Source organism: Thunnus thynnus, chromosome 18 (genome assembly GCF_963924715.1).
Source record: "Thunnus thynnus chromosome 18, fThuThy2.1, whole genome shotgun sequence".
NCBI classification, from domain to species: Eukaryota; Metazoa; Chordata; class Actinopteri; order Scombriformes; family Scombridae; genus Thunnus; species Thunnus thynnus.
This window is the reverse complement of record NC_089534.1, coordinates 18,614,200-18,641,047: the sequence shown is the minus strand read 5'-3', so window position 1 is coordinate 18,641,047 and position 26,848 is coordinate 18,614,200. Positions and strand designations below refer to the sequence as shown.

Here is a 26,848-nt window from a genome sequence, read left to right as displayed (position 1 = left end):
AGCACTCATTAAATAGATATTCTGTATTTTTCAGTGATTAAACAAGTGATTGTAGGTGTGGGTGATATGGATAAAATCTATCATGCTATAAGTAATTCTATATTGCAATATTATTGAAATACAATAAATTTTGATATTGTCAAGTTTCTGAAAAAATTCATTAAAAACTGTTGATGGATAAAACAGACCGGAATAAGCTTTTTTTTTTTTTTTTTTTTTTTTAAAAAAAAGTTGATTTACATTAGTTTTGTCACATCAACAGGAAAATCCCACATTTCACAACACTGTAGTGTAAATATTTTAAGAGGTGAGATATGCATTAGAAAGATGTTTTTAGAGGAAAATAAATGTCAAAGCACAGCATAGACAAGTCAAATGAAGCCTCCAACCTTACACTTTTTTATTGTCAGCATTGCTAGTGGAAATTGGACTGCAAACACATGGAGATTAAAAACCAATTGATTAGTCCTATACAAATAAATAAAGCAACCTGAACTAATATATTAATACAGGTCCATTTCAGGTAAGGCTCAGGAAGGGAAATGTTTTGGCACAATGTGTCAGTATAGTTAGAATAAAATACATAAATATAAAAATAAACTCTTAAACCATGGCTCTGGTCAGACTTACTGAAGAGTATGAGTGGCAAAGACATGTCAGCGCATCTATAAGAAATTACAGTGTGATTTTAAGCTTGTAAGTCTAAGATGAAATGGGCTTAAAAAGGGTCAGAAAAATAAAATCTAGAGCATACTTTCTGTAGAAGTTGTAAACGTAGCAACAATGACCTTTAAAATGTTCAAGTTATCTTTAAAATTCATCAGACTTACAAGTGAGAGACCAATCTATGAGGATGTCTAGGGAAAAAAAAATCAGCACCCAGGTTTCTTTCATCACAAATGTCAATGTGTAAAATAAATCTTAATGTCTTCATACTATGATCACATTAGTGGTTATTCATTTAAATGTGCAACAAGGAGAGGCAGTTATGTTTCCATTTGGTTGAGGGGAGGGATGATAGCACTCTTCCCCCATTTCAAGTATAGTTTAACTAAATGTTTTTATGTAGATAAGTGGGAGTCAGTGGCTGATGTAGCTCTGCAGTGCTTCCTGGATGAACTGAAGACTGCGCTTGTACAGGAATGAGTCCTTCTTTTCTGGCTTGCAGATGTTGAGATGATCTACATCCACCTCAATCAGATCCCCGATGCCAAGATCTGAAACAAGAACAGGCTTAAAGTAAGGGCCAAAGGAACAAGATTACAGACATATAGTATAGGTGTGCTCTTTTTGCTTGTGCTTTCATATTTATGCTACACACGTCTTATTTTCCATGTGCACTAGTGTTACATACCTGCGGACTGTGTCGGTACCACCAGTATCTTGATCATGGGACCAATGTTTGTTGGCATTGTCTCTGCAAAGCTTAACACCTTGAATTCCTTTTCTTTGGCGATATTCAGGAAGTTCTCATTCAGGTTGCGCAGTGCTGGCGAGTCTAAAAACACAAGAACAACAACTTACATTAATTATCAAACAATTTCCATTAAATAAAAGGATTTTTGGACCCCAGAGTTCATATTATTCACTCACCTTTACAAAGTTCTCTGACCTCTATAGAGGGGAACAGGAGATATCTGACATTGATCGAGTATTCGGCCATAGAGGTGCCATGGTGAGGAACACTATAGAACATAACACCCTTGGTGTTTTTAAACAGCCCGTGCATATCTGGATCCTCTGAGGCATCCAGCAGCATTTTTTTCACAAGCAAACCTAATGGGGGAGAAATTTAACAGTAAATAGACAGAGTGTATCCAGTATTTTCTGAACCAATGAGGTTTAAGTGTAGAGATATACCTATGATAAGGACAGTCATTATTAAAATGTACATGAGAGTGCAGGTATGAATAAGATTCAGACATTTGTTTTTTATGTAGCGTTCACAAAACACTGCAGCATCCAACTATGAACTGTATATAAATCTAAAACACACATGGAGTAATTTTAATGGCTTTGTATGGCGTTTTATCGTTACTATTGCCAGGGGATCACATTAAATTTATAAAACAGTAATAGAATAAGTTACCAGATAAATAGAGACATCAGATGTTTGTGGTAAAATGGAATTAAGACATCAAGAGGAACAGAGGCAAGCAGGAATTACTAATTAGAGAGTAATTTGCTTTGATCTTGTAGTAATGTATTATACTGCCTTCTACATGGTAGTTAATATTGTAAAAACTATCTTTAAAAACCATTACACAGACATAAAGTTATGACAGAATATACCTCCCATACTGTGGGCTACCCAGACCACGGGCCTCTCTCCAACTCCCGCCATCTTTAACTTCTTTAGCAGCTCTCGACTTCTGTAGGCCAAAGACTTCCTGAAGAGCCAAAACAAAGAATTAATCAACCTTTCGCTTATTTATAGCCTGTTGGAATTGTGACAGTATATAATAATGATTCAAAATATAATACTATAGCATTGGAGATGGTAAAACATTCCACTAATAATGTGTAGCTTAAAATAGCCATGATGTTGGTATTAGATAACAATAGAGCAGTACAAATAATTTTGTGCAACATATTTAAAGGACTGATTCACAATTATTGAAGTCTGTCTTAAAACAACAGTCAGGTGCCAATATGAACACTGAAAGAGGTTTTCCTCACTGTAATCATTCCTCCCGTTCATACTGGCTATTAAAAGATCCCCTTCAAATGTGCTTTCAATCTAAGTGATGGCGACCAAAATCCACAGTGTGTCCACACAGTCATTTTGTGCGAAAATGCATTTAAAAGTTAATCTGAAGCTTATATGAGGCTTCAGCAGTCTGAGTTAGTCATATCAAATGGATATCTGCCACATATACAGTCTTTTTAGCATCAAATTCCCTCTTTGTGTTTCCTCAACAGTGTTTCCCTGTTGAGCTGCGGTGGAAGTAAAGTCACGAAAAGACTGAGTCAAAACCTAGTATATGACTAGACTGTGCATGGTCAATCATGTGAAACTACAGCCAGTTTGTTACAGGAATAGTCAGTGGTAGCGTCTACAATGTGAATTCCTGGATATTAAGTGTTCATCTGCAATTTTCTGTAGTGGTCCCAGTAATTTGCTGTCCAGAGAACATCAGGCAACATCACGTTGTTGGAACTGCCAGTTTGTATTTGAAAGAGAACTTGTTTTCATTTTAATTATAACTATTCTAATTATCTGTTAACTGCCCCTGCTCTTTCATCTGTTTCACTCTGTGGATGTCTCTCATTTTTCACTCTGTATTGAGTGTTCTGTCAGAGTGATCAGAGTTATTTGTGGTTCTTAAACTGTGTGCTCTCCCTCATGCCTTTATGTACCATTTTTCTGCCTCTTTCCTGGTTGATGATTATGGATGCTTTGGTGGAAATTGTAAATTTTGACAGCATTTTGAGTGCAAACTCAGGAGGCTTACCTCTGTTTGGTTACTGCAGTTGCAGTCAAATAAAGCGCACCTGCAGAGCAGTCGCCCCACACTAAACTGATTTAACAGCTACATGAGTCGCATGTTTTACCCGTAAGACTTGTGTTTAAATGCTGCTGTTCATCGTTTGTAATGTGAAAATGTCAAAGAAATAAAAGCTATTATTAAGGTATTAAGGTATTAGTTCAGTTATAAAATCCAAACACACTGCCGAGCGTCTCTGCTGCGCTGTCAGCCGGAGACTCAATCACACTGGACGGTAGAGGAGGAGACAGCAGAGACGCGGGTATGACTCTGTTTAAACAGGAGTTTAGTTGACTTCACTGCATTTAACACCGAAACTGAGAGCATCAGAACTCGGAGCAGGAAACACAGTCGCTCTGTGTTGCGCTGCTGTCCTCCACTTCCATCATGTCACACCGATTCATTTAAAAACTCCAACACTCGGCCGGCCAACCAACGGTCTCACTCTCTCTCTCTCACTCACTCACCCACCCAAAACTGCGGTTATATGGCTGGTCCATGGCCGGTAAAGCCAAAAAAGGGACTTCGGCACTAAAAACACTAATATTGAAAGATATCTATTTGATTTGACTCATTTGGACGGCTGAAACTTTATATTGGCTTCAGACAAACTTTTAAATACATTTTTGCGCAGAAGGAAGCTTGTGGATTTTGGCCCCATCACTTACATTATAAGTACATTATGAAGGGATCCTCTAATGGCCAGTATGAACAGGAGGAATGATTATTGAAAGAAAAACCTATTTCAGCATTCATACGGGCAACTGACTGTTGTAAACCTGAAAAATCATGAACCTGTCCTTTAGATTACTATTAGTATTTAGCAAAACAATTTGGCTCACTGAAAAATAATTTGGATCATCATTTTGCCCATAATTGCACAGCAGTAATAACTGTACATGCTTAAACACAAGTAGACAAATGAAGACACTGCAGACTCCTCACCTTTGAGTCTCAACAGGACACTTGGCCATCCAGTCACTGAGGTGACTGTCATATTCCACTGATAGTACTCTCAGATTTGGACAATCAGCAGCCAACCATGACTGTAAAGTAAAGAACACAAAAACACAGATGAACACTGAGAACTCACCAAACAATGATAAATCTCCTCTGTGTATACAAAGATCAATTCATAGCCATTAAATTCAGAGTAAGGGGGAAACATGGAAAGTGTCAAGACACAGTGCCATACTATAACTAATAAAACACACTCGTGGTGTATTTCTTACCTTTGGCCAGCATTCTGTGTAATCATCCCTGCTCTCTTTGTCCTTCTCTTCCTCTAACAAATTTTGGTCCTTCTGCCGCCATGTCTTAAAGGCTGCCCCTAGAATCCCATGTATGAACAGCACATCTGCTTTGATTGGCTGGCTGGAAATTAACACATTGTCCAGGAGAAGTGTTGGTTTAAAATGTAAAATAAAATGAAACTAATGCGTCATAAAATTATATAAACATAGAATTGTTTTCCTACTTGTCACGTGTTTGTGGGTGGAGGATATAGACGCCATCTTGGTATTTCTCCTTCACCGTCTCCCTGTCCAGGTTGGCTAGAGCGCGAGCTGCATGAGACGCCTGCATAACATGAGGAGACTGCATCATCTCAGCCAAGACAGACACCCAGCCTGAAGTTGTTACAAAGGTTCGGAGTAAAGGGGATAAAAGATTGGATCCGTTATAATCTGTTCAGTTTCCAGTTCAAACAATTGAGACAAAAAGTATTAAAAGCAGAGAACATGTGTAAATACTGTAAAATAAGCCTGGATTGACTAATAATTGGTAGCTGTGGTTAAAAAACTGGTTTCATGTAAATGGTAAGACCTATGATATAAACAGGGATTAGATAGTATCCAAGTTGTAGATGAATTCAGCATATATAAAAGAAGGATGTAGATCTTGTTTTTAATAGCATCCTCACTATCACCAGTCAGTATTACACATAACCAGAATCTCTGTGGTATCATCTGATGAGTTACAGACTTACCAGACTGCACTATGGCCTGGTGAACACTGTCATTGACTGCCAAGTTTCCTATGATGCGAACAATGTTCCTCTGAATCTTCAGGGAGTCTCTACGGAGCTGATAAACCCTCTGGAGGAGCTGTAGACCCCCACTGGCAACTATGGGGTCACAGTGACTCTGGACCTGCAGACAAGAAACGTGTTTCAGTAAGTTCAGAAGATTTACATAGCAATTAAAACAAGGTATTAACCACAGTCTCTGCATAAGTTAATCCAACAAGAGATGTGTTCAAGCATGGACCGCATTAACTGATGAGATAATGAAGTTATGTCTGTTTTTGTTCAGAAACCATGAAATTTAAAGGATGGTGTGTCCAGTGTACTCATTAAAACACTACTATAAATACTTGTTCCTCCATCCATGTAACACACAAATCTACAGAATTGACTGAACTAAATCAAAAGGCGCTTTGTGCTTTGGATTATCTCATTATATTATGAATTAGACAAGATGTGCTGTTTTTATGTTGCATTTCCCCCTGTCTGGTCATGTGTAGGTTATTGACCATCATTACCTTGGAGTGCTGTACCAGTGCTTGTAGGCAGAAGGATTCCACCTTCTCAGAGGGAACAGAGGTGAGACTCTGGGCGTAGGGCAGCCCATTGCCACCAAAACACCACAGACCACCCTACAACATTAAAGAAAGCGAGCATGTTAGTGAGAGGATTTAAACATTTGAATTTTCAAACTTTTTGGGCATACATTAGATTGTTATTGTCCTGCTCTTTTGTGCTCCAGTCAGTCATCTTCCTAAAGATCTGTCATTATTACCCGCTGTGCTGCCAGAGACTGAGTGCTCTCTCTCAGGGCCAGTGAGGTGAAGTATTGAACACATTTGTCCACCTCAGACTGAGGCAGAGACGCCAGCAGCTCCCTCAGTCCATCCTCTGCTGACAGACCCTGTGAAGTTGATAATATATCGTAGTTATCTTTTTATATACCCATGCGGCGTAAAGCTGATGAAGGATCAATAGGCAGCCTACATAATGAATAGTAGCTATTGTCCCTTGTGGATTAACAGCTACACATACAATAGCCTATTCTAACAGGACATACCATCGCAAACCTAGTTTCTTGAGAAGGCTGCAAAGAAATACACAAAAAGAAAAGAACTAAAACTTTAAAACAGATTATGTTATTTTGTTGGTATAGAAACACAGTCTGTGAATGAGCCTGGTTTGCAGGTGATAGAGAAAAAGATTGAGATATTCTACATAATAGACTATTTCATGAAGGTACGTACATCCTCTAGGTCAGGCAGTGCAGGAGCGGGCCGGAAGAACCGCAGGTCTACCTGAGGAGTCCGAGCCAGGCCCACTGCTGTTCTCTGGTCTATTACCTGGGCTGCTGTCTGGTACTGGTAGTCTGCATTATTGACAACAGGCGTGATCTTACCACAGTTCACGTGTGGTAAATTCAAGTGATATATGCATCATTTTTTAATGTATTTTACCATGCCAGTGGTGATTTTTTGCAAGCTCCTGTACAGCCTGTAGTCTGATGGCCTTTGTGGCCGACTGCGTCCTCTTCAGCAGGACCCATAATGCCACTTCATGTGGGTCTGCATCCACATGACTGAAGTGCTCTAAGACATACAAATACAGAACAAACTGACTGGCTGAACACTTAGAGAACAAAGTGTGCCATAAATACCTTAAAGGGAACTGTGAACTTACATTCAAACAGTATCTACTGTGACTAACTAACAGTATCTACAGGACCACTGTCAGATTACTACAACAACTACTAATTTACAAACCTTGTGGTTGCAAACTTTGTGTCACCAACTTGGCAGCTATTGATTTTTAAAAGATCAAAAGTTAATTTATTTAGTGTCTTACTGGAATATAATTTAATGAAAAAGTTGTCACACATTGCTACATTCTTTAGGCAATTGCTCATATACACATGAAGGCACAAACTTTATGATATCTCTAAAACAGGATGTGCATGTACAAGACAGGTGCTTCCTTTGGCCTTCATGTAAACTGAGCGTGCAACTATATTTTTCGGAAAATAAATATTTATATGTCTCTATTAGCAACAACATCTGCTTTCCAGTCCCAAGAAACATTTGAGGAAGTGCTGCAGTTTCACACTGTGCACTTCCAGTGTGATTTCCAGCTGATTTGATATGAAGGCAACTTTTGGTTTCTTACCATCTAATGATCGCAGCAAAAGCCTAGAGGATATTTCCACAAACCGTCTCGCTACTTTATGTAGTTCCCTCCTTGCTTTGTGTGTGAGCCCTGGAAAAGACACACAGTGCAAAAAGGACTATTGTGACCTTCTAGAAAATCAGAATTACATTTATATAAAAACACTTCTAAGAAAACTATCTTATAATGATTGCTAGTTGGTATCTCAGTGTAGGTTGATAGTTGACTGTTTCCATGAAATAAGTGAACCTTGACAAATGGAAGTGAGATCAGTCAACAGACTGACCCAAATATGCAGGCAGGAAAGACACTAGAGAGGGGAAGGAAGGGACGACAGGAAGTCATGATAGCAGATGTCACTGAGCACCTGGACATGGTAAACTGGTTATCATTTTGTGCTCATCCAAGAAATAAATACAGCCACTCAGCATATTAGCCAGATGTCATCCAGCTGATTTGGGTAATAGGGCAGTGTCCAAAAAACACATCAAAACTAAAAATAAATCTAAAAAAACGTAGTCCTTTAAGTTTTATACAAAGTTTTAAGGTGAATGACATTCAGTACCTGCAGTAAGGTTCTCCTTTTCATCTGAGGGAGTGGCTTTCAGGTAAATGTAAGACTTGTACTTCTCCTGAAGAATGGCACTAGTGTCAATGGTCACAGCCTTGTCCAAGGCAACCACCTCATAAGTAATAAAAAGACAGCCCCTGTAGAGAGGTGATGATAAACTGAGGCACGCTGACAGTACATTTCACAGAAATGTCGCAGTCAAGGTTGAAATTAAACTTACCCCAAGACAACCGCACTAGTGACTTTCGCAACCTGCCCTAGATTCCAACAGGAAAAAGATCGATATTAGACAAGGTTTTAAAGCTGTTCTCAGAGTCAATCAAGTAAATCAATACATTTAAAGTCACTAGCTCTGTGAGATTGTTGTCAATAAGTGGTGTGCTCGTGAGTCAAATAAACTCACTTAAATCTTTCCACTGTAGCACTTTCTTCACACCAGGTGGCCCAGCTGTGCTCAGTCTCCGACAGCGGATCAAACGTAGAGCAGCAACAGACATCCTCCGCCTGCATGTTACGGTACATCAGACCACACTACAAACCAGCTGTCCACATGTCTGACTCTATATGAAAAGGGTCAGGCATGTGGACAATGATCATGGAAGTCTCTGTTTGTACAAAAGCTAACGTTACTTGAAAACACGTACATAAATTACACTTTACCTGCAGCATATTTATTGTACAAACGCCAACTAGCGATAAAGCCAACACCAAGATTTAGCGTCAATATTATATTTAACTTGTGACAGTTAACGCCAACTGTTTTTACATTAGCAAGCTAGCCGAAGTTCAGAGACATTAACTAATTCATGAGCCTAGCGTGGTCGATAGCTACCTGTCTCTAATATAACTAGGAAAAAGCCAGTTGTGTCTCAGCTGTCAGTCTTGATGTTTCACTGAGAAAGCAAAGCAGGCTTCGTTTCACACACAGCTTAGTTTAGCTCAAACACCGGTAGCTAAATGAACCTTAAGCTAACACAACCGTCACAAACATTTACATAGACTACATTTTAAGAGCTTACCGCTAATCTACCCAGACTGCTGACTAAAGTTAACAATTTTAACGAGTTCTACTTTCGTTTTTTAACGGTGACATTACCTTATTTACCGACTGACAGGCGTTCAAAACGGCTACCGACTGAACGTTATGTCCCGGTTCATAAACACAACGTAAACTCGTCTCACAAATAATACGTCATCAGAGTAACAGCAAAGAGCTTCAAAGTTATTAAAAACATATTGAACGTATCCTGTAACGTTACACTGCGTGTGAATTTATGTGTAGCGTTATGACAACACCGGCGGTGGAAAGTAACTAAGTACATTTACTCAAGTGCTGTACTTAAAGTACAACTTTGAAGTACTTGTGCTTGAGTATTTCCATTTGACGTACTTTATACTTCCACTCTATTACATTTTAGAGGAAAATATTGTACTTTCTACTCCACTACATTTATTTTGACCGCTTTAGTTACTTTTCAGATGAAGATTTTCCATAAAATAATATATTTTAATATTCTAACTGTTGTTTCAATTGACGCTCTTTTTTCTTTTTAAAAAAATGTGTTATGCACTTTGTGTGAAAGGTGCTATATAAAGTGTACACTTAAATATAATATAATAAGATGCAGTACTATTACTATAAATCTAACCAATGTATCTAAAATTTCACATCGATAAACCACAACATTAAAATGATTTCATATATATTGTTCATGATAGAAACAAACAATATAATATACTATAATAAAATAACATAGTCTGCATGATGAGTAATTTTACTTTTGATACTTTAAGTACATTTTGTTGATAATACTTCTGTACTTTTCACTTAAGTAACATTTTCAATGCAGGGCTTTTACTGGTAATTGAGTATTTTTAGATGACAGTATTTCTACTTTTACTCAAGTAAAGGATCTGAGTACTTCGTCCACCACTGGAGAGCATGTCACATTTTATCTACATGTAAGAAAATATCTGTATGATGTGTTTCTGCTGTGAGGAGGGCGGGTCTAAACTCAAGGGCTCTGAGGGCACCCCTGTCCTTCACCTCCCAAACTTCACTGTAGTTCACTAGTTCACCCTTCAAGAAATAGTTATCAAAATGGACAATCAAAATAGTTGGCGATGAATTTAATAGTTGGTAACTAATCAATTAATTGACTAATCGTTGCAGCTCTATAAAGCTTGTAATCACACAGAAGACGCTTCACAAAAAGAGTTGTTGATGCTGGGTGTTTACATTATTATGTCCATTAATGTAAAACCCAGTTTTCATACTTTTAATTCTTTTTTTTATTGCATTAACTTATGAGCAAACTTCAGTAAATTACATTCAAACATACATAATAAAAGAACTTCAGACACTTAATGCCCACTTCTCTGTGACTCTTTCATGCTCACACATACTGTACATGCAAACACACACACACTAAATTACTTTGAATGCCACACACACCCACATACCACAGCTCTGCAAAAAAACATGTGAGGCAGTAAACAAAAAAAAAACATCAAATAAATTTAAATCTGCCCCTAACAGGGTTTTGTAAAGATATTTCAATGACACATATTCAATTGATTAATTACAGATTAACACACAAGCACTTGTCTTCCTTTGAGCTACACAGCATGCTTCTCTTTCTTTTTTTGCATAGTTATCAGATGATCAGCAGGGGCAAACCGGAAATCTTGCCATGCATCATAAATACCTAGATAATAAAATTTATTTTTAGATTTTTGCCTCGTCTAAATTAAACAAAGATTATTTGCAAGCATACACGGATGTCAATCACCACTAAATACTGACTGCTTAGTGTTAAGATTCATATTGAGGAGAAGATTTTATTAGATTTTATTTTATGACTGACGTTTCAGCCACACTCAGTTCTTTCTTAAGGCAAGTTCAACACAAGTGTCAAGTACAACCACCAAGAGACACACCATAAAGACTATACCTTTTAGACTATGTCCCAAAAATGTTCAGATGTATCAATAACCAAGCTTAAAGATTACAAGAAATGGACAAATGGGCAATGGGAACTTGTCTTGAGAAAGACCAAGTGTGGTCAAAACATCTGTAATATAGTAAAATCATTGGAGTGTAGTGCATCTTCTCTTCAATATATGTCATTGCCATAATCAGCACCAACATATTCTTTAGTGTACATTCACCAGGCAACTCTATTATTAAAATATAGTCATTTCTGTTCTTAAACAGCCATTGCAACATTGTTGAAGTATCAGTATTGAATGATGAAAGACAAGTATGCTTATGTCAAGAACAGATATCTACTAACAAACCAAAAGACATACAAAATGGATTTTTGGTTCAGAGTGTAATTGTTGCTGTATGAGCAGGATACTCAATGACCTTGACTTCCTTGGTCTTTCCACCCAGATCCACCTGGTCATACAAATCAGTACAGATTTAGTCCAATATCATTTGTAAATCCATTTACAACTCTGGGCTCATTCAGTTAATGTCAGCCTGGCGCTCTCCCTCCTCTCAGGTGCATGTTTCCTGATAAGCCCTAATAATGCTCTCATACGCTGGAGGTGGGGTCTGTGTAGCTTGGAAACCCCTGAGGCCATTGTTCCCCCAAAATGACTCAGGTCTGGGTGGGGTGGCAGCTGGATGAGCCGCTGTTTGAGCCGATCCAGCTGAGGTTGTCAAGGTCGGTGTCCGAGGCAGCGTGGTCTGGCTCCCCTCCTCTGCCTCCCTTGCGATTTGGCTGCACTGGAGGAGAGGATGGAAGGTTGAGGCCCTAAAGCTGGATTTGTGCCCCAGTGGGTCGAGGTGATCTGGTGAGGAAGTCTGGCGGTGGAAGCTAAAAGCAGCACTGACCAAACTGTTGTTGCTCCGCCGGTCGTAGCTGCTGTTGCGGTTGAAGCCTGGACGGGATCGAGGGGAGGTGCGCGATTGGCGAGGCGGGCGGCGGGTGATGCTGGCAGAGCCTGCTCTGCGTCGGGACATCCAGGTCAGGATCACGTAAATGAGGGCCCCCAAGACCAGGCCCACCGCCATGGACACACAGAAAGCTATGATCAGAGGGACTGGGGAGAAAGAAATAAATCATATATCTTATATTTTATTATCTGTGTCACAGTATGTAATTTAAGTAGATCCTTTACAAACACTCATATTTTTGGTCTCCCTATGTGGTTTCTTTTCCAGCCCCATTAACTTTTTAACATTTCACTGTGAGGGGCCAGAGTGTACAGAAAATGTTACGTACATATAACACATATAAATGCACTTTATCCATATTATCTTTTTTTTTGTCATCCCCTAGGAATGGAAAGAATTTTAATTAGAATCTATGCTCTTACCAAGATCTGAAAAAAACATCTGTAACAAATGGTGGAGGAACAGTGTCTTGCAAGATGGTGCCCCTTGACAAAATAATAATAGGCTTTCCTCTTTCATGTTTACCAGAGCAAGCCCTTTGCAGACAACAATCTGATTGCATTTCAGTCCCACATTAAACAAGGGCACTGACTTTTCTGCTCATTGCTTCTTTGCCTTGGAAGCAGTAGTGCCAGCATAAGCGTGCTTGAGAGAAGAGAGAGAATGCAGCTGCTAAGACAAATCCTGTTGGACGGCAGCCAGGGAAAACAAATCAATTTCCTTTCAATACAGTTAAACGTTAAAATGACCGAATCTACTGCTACAAGTCCATATTTCCACAGCAGTTTTCTCTATGACTTTGGGAAAGCTAAAAGCAGACTTTGGTCAGAAATCATCTGGAAATGACTTTTGGGACAACTGAGGGGGGGGAAAAAACACTAAGAAAACATACAAGTACTCTATAGACTTTGTGTGTGTATTATGTCACTTCTTAAATTCGAGAAAGACTTCTTAAAAATTTCTAATAAGTTTGATAGTTGTTTTCAAAAGAAAATCAGGCCCACATATTGTATCTATTCCAGAGAGGTGATTAATTTGAATTCCTGAGAGAAACAGCGATGCCAATCAGAGAGACCACATGAAAAAGACCAGCTAAAAGAGACGGGAAGTTAGAAAAAACTCACCAGCATCGAAAGACTGAAGTATTTCCAGAAAGACATTTGTGTTGTTCTCAGCCATGACTTTTTTCTGTTGTGTCAGAGGAGAAGAAGAGAGACTGATACTCAGTTCAGTCTGTCTTTAACTCTCTCTTCTTCTCCCTTCTCCTCTTCTTCTGTCAACTCTTGCCCGTCTCTCTTCTCTCTTCTGATGGATTTTCCTGTCTTTCTGTCCCCCCTCTTTCCTGTTCTCTCACTTTCTCCCTCTCTCCTCCCTTGCTCACTTTCTCTGTCTTTCTGTGTCTGTCTCCCTCAGAGGGAGACTCAGCCCAGAGGCACACAGGACTGGCGGCTAACTCTGGCAGTCGTCTTGTTTATGGAAGCGGAAAACTACACTGTCACATTTCCTGCTTTTCTGCTTGAAATTAGCAACAGGAGTGGCTTATCTATCCAGGACAGAGATCCTGGAGGTGGGGAGACGGGGTGTTGCTGTAATCACTTCCTCTCCCATCATTTCCTTCAGGTTGATTAATGTAAAACAGAATAACCCCTGTGCCATAAGACCCATTCCTTCAGCTTTTTCCATAGGACAGTTCACCACACTCACCAATATTTTTTTTTCCTTTCAGAAAGGATAAATATTTCAATCTCTCATAATTTTTACTTCCTCCACAGAGACCACAGGCAACAGTTGTGCCATTAGCTGCAGTAGCAGTAACAGTCCTGGGTCTTAAACGGGCGTTGAAGGCAAAACCTCAGCTTTGATGGATAGTGACAGTGCTGTAAGTGCTTTTAATACTCAGTTGTAATGATGCAAAAAAAAAAAAAGATACTACACTGGTGCATTTTTAAACAGCCTGTGAGTATGTGGATATCTGCCTCTTCTGATTTTCAGCCTCTTTGTTAGTAAGCTCAGTCTTTCCACAGTGTCTGCCAGGTCAGTGGTGCCTGCGTTGGACGTCTGGTCCTTTCTCAAGTTGGAGAGATCCAGTGAAAACATTGTAGTTTGATAAGATAGAAAATGCACTCTGCATACTCCCACCATTTGTTGCTTTGAGCACTTTTGAGTTGTTTTTTTTTTCTGCTGTTAATAAATCAGGGTACAGTCAATGAAAATTAAGCTCTAGTGTTAGTTGATTCCATTTTCAGCAGTACTTCAGTAATCCAATCCAACCCAAATCTGCCAGGTCATCTATACAGGCGAAGGAAGGATGCGAGTAGTCGTATCGGTATGCATCTAATGTAGACCTGCCTATTTGCTCCATCAACTTCCTTTTTTTTCCCAGCCCAGTTTCATGTTCAGAATCTAGAAGTTGATCAGAAATCATCCTTCACCTTCACCTCCACCCTAATCAACGTGACCTATTACTCCTATCCAACAAAAACAAAACATTTTTTGATTTTCAAACAAAATCTTTGTGTGGGTGTATTATATTAAGAACTTGAAACCCTCTAGACTCCTGACTGGCAAAGAGAGAGAGAGAATGGCCAAAGTTAGGACTTCCTTTAATTGTTAGCTGCGCTGTAAAACCTGTCCAAAATAACCACCAAACACCCATATGGCTCTGAAATAGTATGTGTGGCCATTGTGTTCTGTTATAGTGTAATTGGAAGGTAATGGACTGTTCTGCTTATAGGTGGAGCAGACATTCTTTAAACCTTTATAGTGAAAGTTCATAGCTGATGGTAATTAGCTTTGTTAAAATGTCATAGGGCGGAGTGGGGGAAATTGCAGTGTTCAGTCCTCAACATCAAGGATTTTATAAGGATTTTGGCTTTGTCCAAGGATTTCAAGCTTGTAGGTGACAATGTCAAGAAACATGGATGAAAGTGAGGAGTTTTTAAATATCTATACAGTTAAAGAATCAATATCATACCGATCACTACTTAAACAGTATTTTTTAACAATTTGCTGTTCTGGGACAGTACTTATTTGGCAACTAGGTTCATAGAAGGGCATGGGGCCAAGTGATATATAGTGGTATTTTTTTTCTTACATATTCATTACAACTACTTTGGACAGTAATGTTTGGTTGTAGTTGTCTTTAGTCTTTTATGATACTAAACTAATATCTTTGGGTTATGGACTGTTGGTTGGGATAAAAGAAGATATCTGAGGACATCATCTTCGACTTTGGGAAATGGTGATCAACATTTTTCATCATTTTCTGACAACAAACAGCTAATCCATTAATCGAGAAAAGAATGGTCATATTAATTGATAATGAAAATAATCGTTAGTTGCAGCCCTAGAAGAGAAACAATGTTGGGATAGAAAAAAAATCCCTCATGAATTATGTTCACAGGCCAAATACTACTGTGACTCCACTATATGTTCCTTCTATTCTCTCCTTGACCAGTAGATGGAGTAATACTCCAGGATATAGACTTCATTATACATAATGAAAATTTCAGAGAGAGCAGGTCCACTCACAACCTGGCCATTAAACTTGTAGACCTGTCCATGTAGACTAGCCTGTATAAATATCCTATCATGTAATAAATTCCAGATTAGCTAATTAATCTTTATTTTTCCACAAAAATAATGTAAGAACTGAGGTAAAAGCTCACGTTTACCTTGCAAAACCTCCATTCGTAACATGCTTCCTGATCATTATATTGCATACATACACCACATCATCTTCCTCACATCTTTCAAAGAAAACTCATCTTTCAATTTGGTATTACATACATTGTACAGCTCAATGAAGAATGGTGTGATTTGACTTTTGGCAGTGATTTGAAGTTTAGTTTTTGAAACATTTGTGTTATATTGTAGCCTTTTTTCACATAGAGAACAGTGGGAACAGCTTGTGAGAGATAAATCCACATCTTTTTGATGTCTAACCTTGTTATGCATTGAGCTACAAACATCAGTGTGACTTATTTAACATAATTTATAACTGTAAAGATTTGTTCCCCCTGTTCAAGGAAAAATACGATCAGAGACAAAAATAGATTAAATGTCTTTTAAAGATGGACAGTTTTGCAGTGGGTAAAATATCGTTGCAGGACAGTATCTTCTATCTCTCTTTAGCATTATGTTGGTTTCAACATGCAGGTTGACAACCGAACTTTGTAATGAGATTTTAGAAAACTGCTGAGTTTGCAAGAGGGAGATTAACAGAGTGGCGGTCTTGCTCTCAGCTCCCTGCCTGTGCAATGATTAGATAAGAAAACAGAGTATGGTTGTCCACTATAGGATAAGATTCCCTGTTGACCCCCGTGCTTTGTCTCAGCTCTCTGCTGCAGCAGTGTCTCTGCTCTCTTTTGCTGAATCTGTGTGGTCCTGAGGGGCTCTGAACGGTAGAGGTCACCCCGAGCCGAGCTGCGTAAAAAATGTAGGAATCAGCAGTCCGTCCGTGCTGCAGAGAGAGGAACCGGCCATTCTGACTAAATCCCACCACATTTCAATACACTGGCAATTCAAACTCAGCCACACGGTTAGATTCATATGTACATTTATTAACATGAAGTGCTGATTTAGTTATTACTGTGTGGTTTGAAGGTAAAATATCGAGGCAATTCATATGCCTCTGGCCTTGTTATGAAAATTGTGAGCAGGCAAGCTTGAAATTTGGCTGGATCATAAAAATGTTTGCACTTGGCACATTTTGGTCACAGCCTTTAATGGTTTGTGACAATAAGAGTAAAACATGAGCATAGCTTTAATTTGGCGGTGAGGTGTGCTGATTGTACCCTGTAAATACAGTTGCTTGCTTTTAGGTATGAGAGTTTTTTATGTTCAGTAATTCCTAAAAATCTAAATAATCACCCCTCCCCCCAATACCATTTTGGCTAGGAGTGTTTTTCCCTGGTAAACATCATGTTTACTCAGTCACTGCAGACAAACAGTACACAGCAGAGCTTCAAAAGAGTCCCAAGACAATGCAGAAATCTAGGAATCTGGACTCACAAATAGATTGTGGAGGGATGTCTAATTGTCCCCATCTATACCGTACTTGGATGTTCAGATTCATATAATCACTCTCATTCACCTGCTCCAAAGGCCACCAGCCCATTAACATGAAGCCACGCCGTAAATTCATTTTAGAAGCAGATTGCACAACATTGTACTCACACTAGATTGAATTCAATGTGTTTACGTCTCTGCACTCAGCGTCATTATTAAAATCATTATTAAGCCGAGAATCTGCAGTCAATGATGAATTTATCAGCTTTTGTATTTTTCATGCCCACTCCTCTATCTCTCACTTTATTGAATGAGGCTGTGGTCAGAGCAGCGTAGCTCCCCTTTCAGCTCTTCTAAGAGCCCTCCTGAGATGACGATGAAAGGACTGGTCTAATGGGATTACACATCGCGATAAGTGCTCAGAGCCTAGTGGTTCATCACACTTCCCTCCTGCATTTCAAAGAGTGGCATTGATCTGCTGTGGACTAGCATATATTCATATATATTGAATTTAAGAGGAAGGTGTTATAGACAGGGGTGTGTTGTGAATATTGTTTAGTGATATTACAATTTCACCTGCAGTTTCCAGATGCAATTTTTAGTGTCTTTACATATGATTGTAAAAGCAAAATTTTGAATTTGTTTTTCCTGACATATTGTACAGGATTTGTTTTGCCCCCCTTTAACCAGAGCAGCAGGAGGGCAGACTGTAGTGATGATGTCATGAGATAAATCCTTGAGCTGTTCAATCGGCAGTGGATAACGGAGCGACCCATAGTGCACTATGACGACACTGATGGTGACTTTTCTGAAATATGAGGACACTTTATGAGTCACAGTTAGAGAACCTACATCTGAAACATACTCTAATCTATACTAAATATCACCAGTTCACTGCAATAATTATGTAATGTCTGGGTTCATAACCCCAAATTAATTATATTGTTTACAACTGGTGGGAGTTATATTGCAAATTTTAATCATAAAGAGGAAATATAGGAAGGAAATAGAGCAAAAATGTGGAAGAGGGGGGAAAACAGTGTGTAGCAGTGAAACCTAGTACACATTTACATTAGTACAAAAGAAAATACTGTATGTGTACTTATAATGTACTCATTATGCTCACTTACAGACTTAAATGAGCATACATAATCATACATGTATTTCATATGTACACATCCACCCATCTACACATTAATTTCTTTCATTGCCTCCATGACTTCAATTTACATAGCACACTCATCTTGTTTCATACCATCAAGTCATTTTCTGCTTTGATTTGCTCCACTAGTTCTTTCCATTAGTTTATATTTGAGCTTTCGTTTTGCCTCCAATTTCTTGTGTTTATTTTTAAAGCAGCGCTCTCAGAAACCCAATATTCATCCTTATTTGTCCATTATTTCAGGAGGCATTAAACCTGATGAAGTAAATCAAATAAATTCTGGATCCATAGATGTTTTCATGTTCTGCTTCAACCATTCAATCAAATAAAACTAATTTACAGCAGATGAAATATTTCAAACTGATATTGTAGTATCCACCAAAATGAATCACTACTTGCTTTGCAAAATGTGTCACCTGACATCATCAATTAACGTCTTGCTGCTCTGATTTCCAGCCTATAGACGGAGTTGTCTATGTTTTGTAGATGGATGTACTGCATTTATATAGTGCTTTAATCCAAAGATTATGACTTTACTGTCAAAATCACAGGAACGTCACAATGTCAGTTCTGTTTTAGGGTGGATTTTCCCTTTAATGTGGTTAGACGATGCTTGTTTTTTTCTAAATTCACAAAATGTAGAAACGTGTTGTTGCCATCACAGACAAGATTAGCTGCAGCTAATTCTGTCCTCTCTCCTTCCATCATTTTGTCTCTTTCTCACTTTCTCACTTGCTGGTACACACTTTTTTCAAACACACACACACCTTTCTTAGAGTGGAAACAGTGGGCACGAGAAGATACCTGACACCCTATTGGTCCTGACATCTCAATGAGATGGGAGAGTCATCCCTTCTTATTGGACAGCAGATGGCAGCGCATGCAGACCAGGAGGCTGTCTGCAGGAGTAAGCTCACATACACATACTGTATGCACTTACATCATCATCATCAGGGGAGGAGGAGATTCGCTGAGTGAGAGGATTGCAGACTGCTACTGCAATAGGGATGACTTGAGAAGAGAGACACAGCAACATGGACAATCTTGACAACCTGAACTCACTGTGAAGACACAAAACTACTGCAGCCCCGTCTGCGTCCTCAATCAAGAGCATGAGAGCGCTGCTGGGGTGACGTGCAGGAGTTGGGACGTGACTTCGGTGACCTCAGGACAGCAGCATGGCATCACCGCGGCACTACGGACACTCTTCTCGGGACATTGCCAATGTGATGCAGAGGCTGCAAGGTAGGTGTAAAATGCTTACTCACTCACTCACTCACACTGCTCCACCTTGGTTTGCAGCGTTTTTGGAGGTGACCCAGTGCTAGGCATGACACAGCAAAACAGTATGAGCCTAAAATACTTACTGTAACTGCAAAAATGTCTCACATGCATCTTCTCGCTGCTGATGACCCTGTCTGTCTCATCGGTGTAGTGTTGGAATTCAAGTTCATATGGCTTATAAACATGTGGTGTTTTGAGAACATAACTGAATGGGATGTGCAATGTCAGAGCATGCAGTATTGAAGCACAGTGAATATTTTAAGGACGTAATCAGCTGTGTTTTGTCTTGCATTTAATCGCTATCAGCGCTTCGGTTTGCTTCAGGGCTAAGGTCAACTTTTGTAGAGTTTTTGCTCATGATTGAAAATAGAGATGGAGATGCATGTCGCTCTTTATGGAAGTGACTGAATATGACCAATTTAATGCCATAAACACATGAAAATAATTTCTCATGTGTGGTAAACAAACAACCAGAAGCTATGAGAATGAGTGAGCGAGCATGTTGCAGATTGAGTTATTTGATAGTATAATGTTTATGTGTGCACATGCTTGCTACGTGTTTGCTGTGTGTATATGTCTGTATGCTTGCATCTGCACACATATTGTACAGTATGTGCATGTGTGCATCTGTATGTGTATAGACAGGGAAGCAGACAATAGCAAAGCTAATCCCCAGAGGAGCTGACAGGATGAAGTCTATTCTTCCCTTTTAACTCTGCTGGAGTAGCAGGACTGTTATATACTGTAGTGGACAGTAGCTATAACACTGCTATGCATTACAGCCATGGTGTTTATTCTTTTTAACCTTGGGCCCATTAAAATGAGCATTCTTGATTTCTTATCTAATCTCACCTCTGCTCTGACTTTTCTTTCATTTGTGGACTGTATTTGCAGCCGATATCAGCATTTATTATTCAGTCTTGCCCTCTTCCCACAAGTTAAATAATATGGGTGTATCATTTTTTTTTTTTTGTACTGTGACTAATTCACAAGCCTCCACTGTAGGAAAGTGTTTTCTCTGTGTGACAAAATCACACATCCCATGCTGACAAGATCAGACTGATGTCACTCGCAAAGTAGCAGGAAAGTCAGGTGACACCAGAGCTGAGATCCAATATGGCTGCCCACTGTGTGGCTTCTGAGGTGGCAGTTTCTGTGAAAGCCTAGAGCAGCATCACCAGCCACGTGGCTCCTCTGCATCACTGTTTGCAGGTGCGGGTGCACATCTTTGAATCCCGATTGTACTCTGATCTAATTTTAGAAGCTTCCCCTCTAGCTGTCTCTCCAGTGCAAAGACAGAAAGTGTGATGTTTTGATTAATACATATTCAGTGAAAATGAAACAGTTTATCACATAGCACTGGTGTGAAATTCTTGATATTTTATCTGCACCAAAAAACATGTTTCCAGCCGATTTTTTACCTGTAGAGAATATACAACTACGAGGGAGTCAGCTGCTTCAGGAGCCTCATTTAACACTTAAAGGAAGTAAATGACAAAAGCTGTAAATAATGCAATTTTGACCTAAATGTGGCTTGTTCCAAAAAAAGACTTCTTGCTGGGCCTTGTGGTTGGGGGTGTGTATGTATACTGGCTGGTAAAAGCTTTATCTTATCTCTTATAGCTTTATCTTATTTCACCAAACAGTCCCTTCAACAACAGTCGCTTCATTGTTGATGTCTCGTGTCATGCAAACATTTCAGATAAGACAAGCCTTGTTGTCGTGGTTATCCCTGCTCATGGATGCAGTGGATTGTGGGAAAAACACTGCCTTAACTTATCTACATTTGCCCTAACCACATAGATACGTTAACAATTTCTTCTGGCCTCTTAATTACTGTTTTTTTCAGCTTGATGACTTGAGTTGAGATTCACTAGATGTATGACGTGCTGCCCATGATGTGAATGGATTTGCCCGGACATCAGTTACAGGTTTTTTTTTTCACATATCATTTGTCACTTTGTACTATATATGTTCCCCTCTGAGTACATGATCACATTAGCTTATTTACAAGGGGGCACGTGGAATCTAATTTGTCGTGACATTTTATTTGATGCGTTCTGGTTGCCATCCATCTCTCGGGAGAGAGGAGAGCTGAACCTGTGATGATATCATCAAGACGTTTTGCAAGAATCAAAGAGGGAAGACTTATGTTTTCATTAGTCTGAACATGAAACAGCTCATATCATGAGTGTAACATAACGTAAGCATGTGTTCCTCGTGTTTGGTATCATGCAGCGTTTCTATAGGTAATCACGAGCTTGGTTCCAAATGACAGCTGTAAATGAAATCAATGCTTTCTTTGTTCAGCGTAATTTGCTTTTCATTTTCAGGGCTGCAGGAGTTGTTTATCTCCAGAAATCTGTTACACTGATGTGCTAAATTTACTTGTTTTGGGGGGGAAACTTGCTTGCAATCTAATTTCTTGTCACCTGAGAGTTAGATGTACGTAATTTAATACCTGTACGTCTTTTAAAGCCTGATTAGATTAACATATTTTACTCCTCCTCTTAAGAAAGGACAATGTTCTGAAATTAGCCACGTTCCACAAATCACCAGATACCATGAAATGAACTCTACTCCCTTCAGGCTTAATTTGGAAGCTGTTAGGAACCGCTCAGCGCAACATCAAAACAATCAAAACTTTTGCCCCAGTTTTGGGGCTCTGTTTTTGTCCCTTCTACCAGCTCTTATGGTGTACCTCTCTGTCACAGTGAAAAACAGCAATTAGTGACACCATATGGCAGAGAACGGCAAGGCTGCTTTGAACACCTCCCAGCCTGAACTCCTCCATATGCTGTGGAATTTGCCTGTTTGTTGTCTCTCATTAATGAGAAAAGCAATGCACTGTTTTTCCTATTCCAATCTCTCACCTGTTTTCTCTGTCGTGGGCGGCCGAAGCATGCATTTCTGCCTACGCCTCTGGGTTTTACCGTCTGCTAGCTTATCAAGTGGACAAGTTTGCTAAGTCTCATTGTGTTGGTGGCACCTGCTTGAGTTTTAATCCTGTACTGGCAATTTGCTTGTGATCAGATAATACATGAGGAGATAGCTACAGATTCTCAGTCAGTTCAGGCTTTGGGGGTTGCGTTGTGCAGAGCAGAGTGACTGCATTTAAGGAAATTCAGCAGTGTGTTCCAGTTTTTTTATAAGCCCCTGCCAATGTGGTTTTGGTCAAGGAGGATGCTGTGCAGGCATAAAGGTGGAGGAGGAGAGGGTTTAAGTGCAAGGGCAAGAGAGATGAGCACATCTGTAAGATATTTCAATGACAACAGAGTACCACATTGTGAGTATTGGATAGATGAAATAGGGATGAGAGAGACAGCGGGAAAAGCAAGAAAATGAGAGTGGACAAGCAGGGGGGAGAGAGAGAGAGCCCACACACCAGTTAAGCTCCTGATTGCTAGTGGGACTGGCACAGATCCTCAGGTTGGCACAGAGCCAGGGTGACATCCTGTTGCCAGGGGCGACATTATGGTTCGGCCGCAGCCAAGGAAGGCCCAAGCAGACGGTCACCTTGAGCCATGCCAGCCTCCTGTTTAGTTCTGACACCACCATTTATCGTCTGCAGCTCTGGACGCCACGGCTTCACACAGACACACACACACACACACGTGTGCCCGCACTCACACACAAACACCGAAACAAACACTGGGTGTTAAAAATAGCTGTGATGCATCTTTTTTTCACCTCCTATCATACCACTGGGAGTCAGCAGTTTAGCTGAGTGGTTAAACAGATACAGAGCGAGTCCTCAAGACAAGAAGCTATTACTCTGTTGTAACCTCAGAACTGTGACAGTAGGGCCAATGTGGGGTTGAGCTGCAGCATGAGTTGTTATTTATTCTGCTGCTTCTTCTCCTTGTCTTTCCCAGATTGTGTTTATGACTTGTTGCCATAGCGGCAGTCGCATGACAGCCAGCACAGGCTTTTTTCGCCCTCTGGGCTTATTGGCCATTTCTGGTTCAGCCTCTGCTTCTGTAACAGAACATTATGTTCGATAAAATGGTATGTGTGTGTGTGTGTGTGTGTGTGTGTGTGTGTGTGTGTGTGTGTGGGTGTGTGTCAGTGGGTGTTTGTGTTTAGTCTATTCTGGTGTCTCAGTGACATTTTATGTTGCAGATCAGATTATAATCTCTTTTAACCTGACAGTCATCGAGGGTTTGAGTGACACATCATAAGATTAGGTCACTGGGGGAACCACCCGTACAATACAGAGGGTGGGTCAGCTGTCTTCTACTTTAAACCCTCCTTTGAAGATCACACCTTCACGAAGGTCAAAGTGTATTCCAACATTAGTTCACTAAAACAAAATAACACACATAGGCATGTTTTTATAATTAGTTCAAAGCAGGAAGCAAGAAATTAACAAAAGTGTTAATCCTTTCTTTTCTCTCAACAAATGACACCCCCTTTTGGCATTTCTGTGTACGCGTTACTGCCAAGTTGGATGTCTGTTGATTTAGCTGAACTTCACAAGGCAGATTGCTTAATATGTTATGCAACACAAGCAGCATTTAATGAAATGGACAGTACAACAACTCTTTACAGATATAATGAAAAGAGTATTTACAGGATCCTGCGTCACAAGATACCATTGACAGTCCGTTACATTCAGTGTGGAGCAAAATCGCAGCCTAAGGCGACACTGATTCCATGATACAGTTCCTGCAACATCTCTGATGCTGTCTGTCAGATTGAGGCATCAGATAGTTTTGATGGACGTGCAGAACAATGTCCTCACAGATAAAATCCAGGCACCTCAGCTTGTGACCCCAACACGCATTCAGCCTCTGTCTCTTATACTTTTACTCTCATGCACGCTCTTATCTTTCACCCACAGACACCTCTGTCCCTTTTTCTCACCTGTCACAATGTGATTGGAGAATAGTGGAAAATTCTGCCTCTGGCGCTCCATTTAGCACTTGAAGGTTTTTAAATAGAGGTCAGATTGTGATGCCCTGACCTCTGAGAGGTCAACTGGCCGGATAATGCAATGACTCCAGCATTGTCAAGTTAGTATGTAAGAAAGTAATTCCCATTTTTTGTTTTAATCTGTGTGGAGCACCAGATTGGTTGGGTTTACTGCACCACTGCAGTAGATAGTTTGAAATAATCTGACAACCAAAGAAAATAACATTGACATTCAAGGTTCACTTCAGCTTGTTTGAACCTTTCATCATTAATTTATTAGACTGTATATAAGGCATTGCTTTATCAGCTGTTTACTCTTGCACATTTCCTGAATTCAGTTACCATGTTACAGTGTTCCTGGGATGAGGATGTCCATCATCCCTTTTCATTTACTTTCAATGACAAACTAAGCAATGGAACTGCTGTATCTATGAAATGTTATTTCCTGTCGTGTTGCAAGCTCACATCTCTCCCTCGGGGCCCTTTATCACTCCGATGCTTCCCGCTCCAGACACAAACAAAACCTGCTGCCTGACATAACAAACTCTGTTTTCCTGCTTTTAAGAATTCAAGAATGTTCAGTGAGAAAAAGCAAGCATTCAGGAGATGTTTAGGATATTTGGAGGAAATGAATTCCTTCATAAAATGGCATCACTAACTGGACAGGTGGTTGAAGAGTAAAACAAAAGGCATTCATCTGCTGGTTGCAAAAAGAATTGCTTTAGATTCACTTTGAATAAGACAGTAAATGGCCCAGCTGCATAAGCATAAATACACTCTTGTGATTGTGTGCAACAGGATTTTGTAGATGATTCTGGCTCTGTTCCAGTCAGTATTTTTATTTCACAGCAAAGACGAGACATATAACTGAATTTACTGCACCGGCCTCAGTGATTTATTTACTGTGCTGACGCCAGTCCTTTCACTTTACTCGTCCCTGTAATGTGTGGCGAGCCACTGAACCCGGATAAAGAGCTTAGACTGTCTGACCCACTCCTGCACTCCTACGTACACAAAGCATCACACAGGCACAAACACACACACTCAATCATCACACACACACACACACACTCAATCATTACACACACACATTCATAGAGGGACCAGCAGAGAAACATCAAGCTGAAAATATTTTTTCAAAGCCAAATTGAGTCTTTCTAATGCTCTTAGTGCCACTGAGTGGTGTTTTGATATGACCCCTGGTGCCTCCAGTGGAATAGATGCTTTGTATTAGCCGCATGTTCAGTCTGTTTGTGTATAGTGTTAAAATTTGCTTTTGTTCAGCTGAATGTATTCACCTGATAAAGGAGCCCTTTAAATGTAGGAAGAAGATTGTGGCTCAAATCCAATGAGGCGCAATGTAACACTGATTTGCCACAGGATGGTATTTGATTTTCTGCAGCTTCTTGGTAATCTAATTTATAACAGAAAGTACTATATTTTTAACCCATGGTGACAACAGTTTTTTATTTTTAAATGTCTCCTAAATATATTATAAATACCTTGACTTTTTCAGTTTAATACACTGGCATGTTTATCAGCTTCACTGCTTTTTTGTGTGCCAATACTGCAGGTGCTAAAATTGTTTAAATGACTGTATCAGTGGCCTGACTTTAATGAACACTTGAATATTTGGACACTTTTGTCAGCAGCAAAGTGCCTTCTCTGCACATCTGGTACTGAAAAGGGAATGATGGTGCTTGAAAGAGGAAAGGGGTTGTTTTGATAATCACTTTGACTTGTTCCCCCCTTCTTACACTCTTTAATGTGGTGTCATTATTACTGAAATGTAATTAGCTATGCTAATGGGCTGGCATTTGGACTTCCGTCTCAGCACTTATGGTGGGACTGGTAAAAATGCGCTGTAAATGAAGTGGGAGGGCAAATGGAGAGGCTGAATGGGTGTGTGAGGGTTGAGTGGAGGTGTTGAGGGTGTGATAGAGGGTGTTATTGAGTGTTAAAGGCTAAAGTACGCTGGCGGAAGTGCAGAGAAGGGTTTTTTTTAAATTAGGAATTGTTGGGTTGAAAGAGAAGAGCTAGAATCAGGAAATGGATAAAAAAGCTATTGGGAAGAGTAGAGGGGCAGAAAAGCCACCAAAACCTGTTAAATCACTTTGTGTGTCAGTGCTGTGGATTAGGTGTGTGTGTGTGTGTATGAGTGTGTGTGTGTGTGTGTGTGTGTGTGTGTGTGTGTGTGTGTGTGTGTGTGTGTACATGTGTAGGGTTTGTGCTTGTGAATGTGTTTATGTGTGTGTGTGTTTGTGAGTATGAAACAATTACAGGCTACCTCTCTAGTACACAACAAAGCCTCTCATTTAGTGTATGA

The 26,848-nt window shown here is 39.7% G+C and overlaps 3 protein-coding genes across 6 annotated transcripts in view; 1 reads left to right on the top strand and 2 right to left on the bottom strand.

The window, feature by feature from the left end:
- Positions 1-226: 226 nt before the first annotated feature.
- serac1 (serine active site containing 1) lies at positions 227-9,449 on the bottom strand. 2 transcript variants are annotated; one of them, XM_067572358.1, is made up of 17 exons: positions 9,342-9,449; positions 8,649-8,805; positions 8,466-8,502; positions 8,240-8,382; positions 7,675-7,764; positions 6,969-7,100; positions 6,759-6,880; positions 6,287-6,415; positions 6,030-6,143; positions 5,476-5,638; positions 4,966-5,116; positions 4,721-4,862; positions 4,434-4,534; positions 2,293-2,390; positions 1,594-1,776; positions 1,355-1,498; positions 227-1,217 (listed from the first exon to the last, which is right to left on the bottom strand). In XM_067572358.1, the coding sequence occupies exons 2-17, from the start codon at positions 8,740-8,742 to the stop codon at positions 1,081-1,083; spliced, it is 1,980 nt and encodes a 659-aa protein (XP_067428459.1). In that variant the 5' UTR covers positions 8,743-8,805; positions 9,342-9,449; the 3' UTR covers positions 227-1,080. The 2 variants fall into 2 exon arrangements, with proteins under 2 accessions (XP_067428459.1, XP_067428457.1); XM_067572356.1 differs by having other exon boundaries at positions 8,649-8,749; positions 9,342-9,442.
- Positions 5,573-26,848, top strand: part of syne1a (spectrin repeat containing, nuclear envelope 1a) — a 144,832-nt gene continuing 123,556 nt past the window's right edge. For all 3 annotated transcript variants that reach the window (XM_067572353.1, XM_067572352.1, XM_067572351.1), the window contains exons 1-4: positions 5,573-5,661; positions 6,012-6,090; positions 13,925-14,031; positions 19,101-19,569. In XM_067572353.1, the coding sequence (XP_067428454.1) occupies positions 19,503-19,569 (67 nt within the window). In that variant the 5' untranslated portion in view covers positions 5,573-5,661; positions 6,012-6,090; positions 13,925-14,031; positions 19,101-19,502. The remainder of the gene's footprint in view (positions 5,662-6,011; positions 6,091-13,924; positions 14,032-19,100; positions 19,570-26,848) is intronic.
- Positions 10,464-13,664, bottom strand: myct1a (myc target 1a). Its single transcript, XM_067572363.1, has 2 exons — positions 13,277-13,664; positions 10,464-12,298 (listed from the first exon to the last, which is right to left on the bottom strand). The coding sequence occupies exons 1-2, from the start codon at positions 13,329-13,331 to the stop codon at positions 11,751-11,753; spliced, it is 603 nt and encodes a 200-aa protein (XP_067428464.1). The 5' UTR covers positions 13,332-13,664; the 3' UTR covers positions 10,464-11,750.

Bases quoted from the DNA above. Each gene is read 5' to 3' on its own strand.
- serac1 (XM_067572358.1), bottom strand. From the start codon at position 8,742: ATGTCTGTTGCTGCTCTACGTTTGATCCGCTGTCGGAGACTGAGCACA. The intron at 7,765-8,239 runs GTACTGAATGTC...TGTCTTTTCCAG, and splicing joins AAAGGAGAACCTTACTGCAG to GGCTCACACACAAAGCAAGG. The intron at 1,218-1,354 runs GTATGTAACACT...TTCTTGTTTCAG, and splicing joins GGTACCGACACAGTCCGCAG to ATCTTGGCATCGGGGATCTG.
- myct1a (XM_067572363.1), bottom strand. From the start codon at position 13,331: ATGGCTGAGAACAACACAAATGTCTTTCTGGAAATACTTCAGTCTTTC. The intron at 12,299-13,276 runs GTGAGTTTTTTC...CTTTCTCCCCAG, and splicing joins ACTTCAGTCTTTCGATGCTG to TCCCTCTGATCATAGCTTTC.